Source organism: Neofelis nebulosa, chromosome 7 (genome assembly GCF_028018385.1).
Source record: "Neofelis nebulosa isolate mNeoNeb1 chromosome 7, mNeoNeb1.pri, whole genome shotgun sequence".
Lineage (NCBI taxonomy): Eukaryota > Metazoa > Chordata > Mammalia > Carnivora > Felidae > Neofelis > Neofelis nebulosa.
This window is the reverse complement of record NC_080788.1, coordinates 60,615,092-60,622,146: the sequence shown is the minus strand read 5'-3', so window position 1 is coordinate 60,622,146 and position 7,055 is coordinate 60,615,092. Positions and strand designations below refer to the sequence as shown.

Below are 7,055 nucleotides of genomic sequence, written 5' to 3'. Positions count from 1 at the left end.
TTACTACAACCAAAGAGATTCAACATTTATTTTATCATAAAAGTCCAGCAAATAAAACTATATACAAGATCCATGCAAGGAATCCAGTTACACACAAGACACATTTAAAACCTGGTTAAAACACAATCTCCACAACAGGGAATAAAATCGGTTAAGACCAATATCCTTAGTGAGAAACATAATCGTGTTTATATTTTGGATGCTGCTTGAATCCAATTCTCTCCCCAACAATGAGGCACTGGATCACCCACTCTTGTGACACCACAGGCAGCTGCAATGCTTCAGCACACTTCAGCACCGAGGCTGGGCATGAGGGATCCGTCACCACCACATCAAATACCCCTAAAGCAATATCTGCAGGAAGCAGGGGAAGATGAGGAAAGGAGACTCAATTTAGCCTTCCATTAAAGATGTGCCAGTATGGTGCACTGTGCCCAAACTCCAGCCCTTTATATCAGTGTTACTGATCACAACCCAAAGAGAAAAGCTGTAATCACTGTATGCTAACCTTGTAGAATTATTTATAAATACACCATTGGACACCAGCAGAAGCATAGAGCCTCCCCCCTAGTGGCTCCTGAAGGTGGTGCCTTTCTAAGAGAAGAAACACGGATATGGTCAACCTAACAGACCACAGGGCCTAACACTTATGGGTCGAAGGACATCCTTGGAGCAGTAACACCACATACACTTTCCAGGTACCTTTGTTATGGGCACTTGAATGGTGCTGCTTCACGGAGGCTGCCCCCCCAGTCATGAGGATCTCAGACCAGAGCTCGAGGAAGTTCTGCTGTTGGTCTGACACCAAGAGTACCTTCAGATTGTGGAAAGGGTTTTCACGGGGTTGCCTACAAAGGAGTCAGAGACACAGCACCTTGGAATTAGAAAAGACCCTAACGTGACAGGTTACATCCAACAACATGTGAATATTTTCAAAAGCCCTGCATTACGGTACCACTCCCCCTTCTCTTCTCCTATGAATCGTGTATTCTCTGGGATCCTAGCCTTCTAATACATCCCTTCTGCTGTCCAGGTTTGTCCTGGGACTAAGAATAAAATGCCTTGCTTGAAATTCAGTCCCCTAACCTTAGAGGTCAAGAACACTGAACCTACATGGAAATCCTCACACATCTTCAAAAGGTCCTTAACCAGGGTACCTGTGGACATAAACTGGATGAACTACTAAAATAAACTCACTCAAGTTCTCTAATTTATCCTATGATCATTCTAATTTCTAGAAACACTCTCACCTTGATTCTCCTCACTCCAAGAGCTTGCTGTCTTCCTGCCTACCATTCTAGATAGGCTCTCAAATACTCACCAATCCAGAATTCTCTGCTCCTCAAGGCTATACCCAGCAGGCAGCAAATAATTGCGGTAATTCTGGAGCTGGTTGGCATGGCAACTATCATGGACCCAGACATGAGACACACAAGGAATCCCACTGGCAAGGCACAAGAAATACTTCCGGGTTCGACAATGCTGATCTGCAATTAGGAGACACTGGTAGGCTGTGTTACACTGGAAGAAAAGGAACAGAAGCAATGGGTCTGGTTACTTCTACAGAAAGCCCCTGAATAGCAGCCCTTAATCACAGAGAATAGATCTGAACACTTCTAAAATACCACCCAAAATGTGATTTTTTTTTTTTAGAGCACATGTGCGAACTGGAGAGGAGCAGAGGCGCAGAGAGAGAGAGAGAGAGAGAGAGAGAGAGAGAGAGAATCTTAAGCAGACTTCATGCTCAATGCAGAGTCCGCGGTGGGGCTCAATCCCATGACCCTGGGATCAATACCTGAGCCAAAATCAAGCTCAACCAACTGAGCCACCCAGATGTCCCTGAACCTATCCTTCTACCCAAGGTCGCCTTTCTCAATGAAAGGCCCACAGGCTTCCTTAGATGTTCTCCCTGCCTCACCTGCAGGTTTCTGGGGGCCTAAACCCTCAAGGGACCACCCAATCCCAGATATTCAACCTTGTAGGCTGAGAATCAGCAACACTCTAATAGGGATTTCTATTAAACAAATTTTAACCTACTTTTGTCCCAAGAATAGAATCACAGCCTTTAACAAGAAGGGGTCTAACTTCTCTTCATTACAACCTTCTCTTCATTACACCCATGTAAAAATTCTAGTTCATGCAACAACTTTGTGGCAGTTTCCCAGTTCCTCAACTGTCTACCTGGTGTACCCAACCTCTCCATCCCCTCCCCCTCAGACTCTTCTCATTACCGCCCTTTTGGGAAGCTACACAAAGAAACTCCTCACCTGGGCTTCATTGAAGTCTTCAAGAATATAGCCAGCTCCTGCTCGAAGCTGGGATTCTGTATACTGCTTGTTGAAAGGAGGAATTTCTAAAAATTCTATTTAAAAAAATAACCAAGATAATAATTACTAGTTAGTTTTGTATTTACTACTTTAAGCCTGCCTCTTGCTGCCTCCTTTGACACTCCTGGCTAGCTCCATAGCACTATATCCTAAAGACAGGTCGAGAGCTTTCCCATGGGTCAGAAAGAGATCTGTCATGAGCACTATAAAATGCTGCCAAAAGCAGGGACAAGAGCAGAAAGGGTGGGAAAGATGAGAAATGGGGGTAGGTCCTAAACCCCAAAACATCAAAGGTTTCTGTACCAAGTCATGGGACTGTTAACAGGGATCGACACACAACCAGTTCCCATGGTAATGTACTCCAATTTGAATAACCCTTACCATCAGGAAGTTGTTCCTTAGGACTACCCTAAATGTCTCCTGCAAACTAAGCCCATTTCCTCTAATTCTGCCTGATGTGGAGGTGAAGAATAGCTGATTAGCACTTTTTGTAACAAAGCCTTCAAATTCCCCCTTCATCAGAATTTTTTACCCCTTGTAGAATAAAACTCTGAAGAACCAGAATACTCAAAGAAAGTAGGGTTTCTACAATGTAGCTGATTAAGTGAAGGCTAGCCAGAAAAATCCTATTTCAACCTTTTTATTGAAAACTATCTACCTTTGATGATCTTGAAGTACCTCAGGACACTGAACATCAATGACTGCTTTACAGTCTTGAGGGTGAAGTAGAAGTTATGAGAGATGAGGCTGAAGCTGTAATGACCCTAGGCAATTAGAAATTGCTTCTTTTGACCAAATATCTGCTCCTCTCATATATAAATAACACATTAAAAAAGAAAAGACAAAAAAAAAAAAAAAAGGCAAGACATTAGAGATTTTAGTTAATTAGGAGTTCTGAGAACTTATCACAAATAAAAAACCCAACCAAATTCATAAGAGTTTAGTGCCAAGACCATTCCCTTCCCCCTCACGCCCAGTGGTAACTGACAGAACAGAACCTGTGCAGACAGGCCAGGCCTGTGGTGCCCTCCTTACTGATGGAGCCACCCACAAGCGCTGACGCCCCACACTCAGTCCTCTACACCTCTAGTGAGGACTGGCCAGCCTATTCATGTCCATTGCTCTGTCCTTGACTATACATTCTCACGTTCCTCTTAAAATGAAAACTCAAACTAGAAACTTTACATGGTTATAAAACACTCAGATGAGAGCAGGACTATTTCTGTTTCATCACTGTATCCTTTTGATCCATCTCAATACACATTTGTCACAATTCTCAGTACCAACACTACTGCTGAGTCGCTCCCGGGGCCTCTCATGGCCCTTTATTTTCCCCAAGACTTCTATTTTATGTCTGCTTAATCCAGGTCTGTTTCCAGTCTTACCCTAGATTTTAATCCCCAATTATATTTCCTTGCTCCTGTGTAATCAAATATTACCCTGTCTAGGCAGCAGTCCATTCCTCTACTTTTTCTCATTTTGGATTTCATTTTATTTGTGATTTATGAGTGGCCCTGCCTGACCTGAGGTTAAAATGAACAGGTTTTTAATTCCATCATCTAAAATCAAGGATGAAGATACTAAATAAACCTAACTCTAGAGTCAATCCCTATGGCTGATGGGTCCCCGATAGTGTACCTCCTAACAATACCAGGTGCCATATTCTTAACTCATTAATAAATATGTCTCATTAAATGGATTTGAGCATTCTATGAGCTCCTGACATAAACTAGCATCTAAGATTCCCATTTATCTATTAGTCATGTCAGATAGTTTCTTTTAAACTATAAATATTCTTTTTTTTTTTTTTTAAGTTTATTTGAGAGAGAGAGACAGAGAGAGAGAATCCCAAGCAAGCTCTGCACTGTCAGCACGAAGCCCAATGCAGGGCTTGAACCCGCGAATTGTGAGATCACAACCTGAGCCGAAGTCAGACGCTTAACCAACTGAGCCACCCAGGAGCCCCAAAACTATTATATTCTGTAGGTTGTTTTAGTACAAATGTCTCCAGGCTTCTTGAGACTGAGGTACCTGTCAACATTCTCACATGCCAAAAACATCAAGGATTTTGGTACTTCTGGGCAGTGTCCGATGATAAAGCAGACATGTTCACTATAATCACATTTTCCATGAGAAACCTGGCAATCTCTTAAAAATGTCCAATTTCTCCTCCTCATTTAGATAAGGCCTACCTCCTTCCGCACATGGTTGCAAGGTTGGGATTATAAACATTTGATATATCAGCCATCAGTGGTGGGAATTTTTAGGAGTTGAGTTTATTAATCTCACACAGGCTCACAGATGTTGGACAGTCTGCATCTTATACCAGTTTGTTTTTTTTTTTAATGTTTGGTTATTTTTTTGAGAGAGAGGGAGCGCACATGTGGGAGGGACAAAGAGAGACAGGGAACCCCAAGCAGGCTCCACGCTGTCAGCACAGAGCCTGACATGGGGCTAGATCTCATGAACTATGAGATCATGACCTGAGACAAGTATCAAGAGTTGGATGCTTAACCAACTGAGCCACCCGGGCACACCCCCAAAGCTGCCTTTCTTGACTATGCTATACCACAGATAAAACATTATAGAGTTGCCTTGTGAAGTCCTGGTCTATGGAAGGGCTAGGAGCATCTTGGAGAATAAAGTCCAGAGTCTAGCAATACTGTGAAAGCAAAAGAAAACAAGACCACAAACACTGTTTTGATGCCACATCCTGCAGAATCCTCAAGGGACTCCCATTATAATCAAAGTAAACTACACTCTTAGCTAGGAAACTCTTCATACACCTTGTCGCCAATGATACCTATCTGAATTCTGTCTGACAAACAAAGCTGGGCACACACTTAACCTTGAAACCCCACACATGCCACACCTGCTCCCACACCCTAGAGTCGCTCTACTGATGGCTGTTTATGCACCTTCCAAATAGCATAAACCGTAATTTCAATTCTCTGATCACCCTTCCCATAGCCCTGTACAGATTTCCACATGGCTATGGTTGGTTTTGGTTAATTAGGGGAAGAGTTGTCTACACACCTGAGATGCCTACCATCGCAGATTTGCAGTGGTGCTATTTTATGAAACCATGTTCCCCAATTCGATTCCCTCGTGTAAGATATAGTAACTAACCTGCAGAACATCACTCCATCTGCACCTTTATGGTTCACAGATATATGTGGATGCTGCTGTGAGTCACTTACAGTGTATACATTTGTATCCACCCATTTTCTCTCCTAGATCACACACTCTTTAGACAGTTCAAACGATTTTTACCTGTCCCCACTACAGCCTTCACTCAAACCCTAAGTCATAGACCACACAGAAATACAATATATAGATTTAGGTTAAGGTTGAACAGAGATACAAGAGTTGAAAAGGCTTAGAAGCTGTTTCTGTGATATCACCCGGGGGCCCTGGGCACCCTACATTCTCTGTCTTATGCACAGACCTCACGAGAATCAACTTCACCCCCAGGTGGGTTTTCTCTAGCAACTGCCCCTAGAACACAGATGGGAAAGATGGCAGGGCATTCAGAAACCTGACTTGGAGGACTGTCATAGGATAGAATGAACACCGGGTTCTAGTCCCAAATCTACCATTACTGCAGACAAAAAGCACGGTTTTAACCTCTCTAAGCTTGTTTCCTCATCTGTAAAATGGACAGTAAGATGTATGTCCCATGTGCCTCACAGGATTGTTTTGAGGAGCCACTAAGAGGAATTTTGTGAAAACCGTCTATATATTAAGAAGGAGAGTTCATTAACTTTCCCTGACCAAGATCTCACACACCACTTGCACTGCTTACTTTATAGGCTCATAAGTGAATGGAAAGGAAGAAAGTGCTCATGTGTGAGAGCCCCCAGGGCTTCCTAGGGACTTACCCTCCTCTTCCTCACTGCTTCCTGTAGGGCCATCTGGCAGTTTGGAGCGGCTGGCCAACTTGTCACTTGTTGTGGCCATGGTGAGAAGAAAGGCATAGCCAAGAAACAAGGTTTTGTTAAGGGGCAAAGGCCCTCTCTGCTCTTCCAAGGCAGAGGGTTCACCCATGTTGTCTCCACTCTCACAGGGGCTCACAAACTCTCCTGCCCCCACTGCACCTGGAAGGGATGGAGACACAATTACTAGAAAGATACAGACCACTGCCTGGGCATGACAGGATGGGTAGGCAATGTCCTGACCAGGTTTTTTGAGCTACTGACCAAAGACCATTCCTATGGACCCCTATTGGGTCCCAGGACCCAATTTACAGTGCAGAGAAATTTTATGTATTTAAGTTTTATACAGTCATGACGATTTATAAATGAATATCAACTAGTATTGTTTTTATACAGCCAAACTAAATACTTCTGGGATCTGAAGAAAGTAGTGGTTCTAATACAAACAAAGTTTAGGTAAGAGTGAAAAATACTTAGAAATCTTCAGCCCACTTTCTCTTGCTCAGTGCTCTGATTTCCCCAGGATATGTGATATTTTGAAACAGCCCTTAAAAACAAAAAAACAACAACAAAAAACCCATTTTTTTTGTTACCGAGAAGTGTACCCAGCAGATACTCCCACCCTATGCCTAACCGTCACCAGAACGGTGCACAGAATACTTGGTAATAAAGTGTTCTTACTCACTGATGGAGCTACAGCAAAACAGCCTGCTTCAATTATCCCAGTTTCCAACCCCTGGGGGTGAGTAAGTGCACCGGCCAGCCCAGGACTCCCAGAACACCCATGCTACGA

General features: G+C 43.2%; 1 protein-coding gene across 9 annotated transcripts in view; it reads right to left on the bottom strand.

Annotated features, from left to right (window-relative positions):
• TP53BP1 (tumor protein p53 binding protein 1) overlaps positions 1-7,055 on the bottom strand; it is a 97,387-nt gene continuing 90,332 nt past the window's right edge. For 7 of the 9 annotated variants that reach the window (XM_058737955.1, XM_058737956.1, XM_058737959.1 and 4 more), the window contains 5 exons: positions 6,209-6,424; positions 2,268-2,362; positions 1,322-1,521; positions 703-848; positions 1-354 (listed from right to left, as the gene is read on the bottom strand). In XM_058737955.1, the coding sequence (XP_058593938.1) occupies positions 167-354; positions 703-848; positions 1,322-1,521; positions 2,268-2,362; positions 6,209-6,424 (845 nt within the window). In that variant the 3' untranslated portion in view covers positions 1-166. Of the gene's footprint in view, positions 355-702; positions 849-1,321; positions 1,522-2,267; positions 2,363-2,985; positions 3,128-6,208; positions 6,425-6,735; positions 6,810-7,055 lie in introns of those variants that run through there. The other 2 variants (XR_009264188.1, XR_009264189.1) reach the window with 2 other exon arrangements.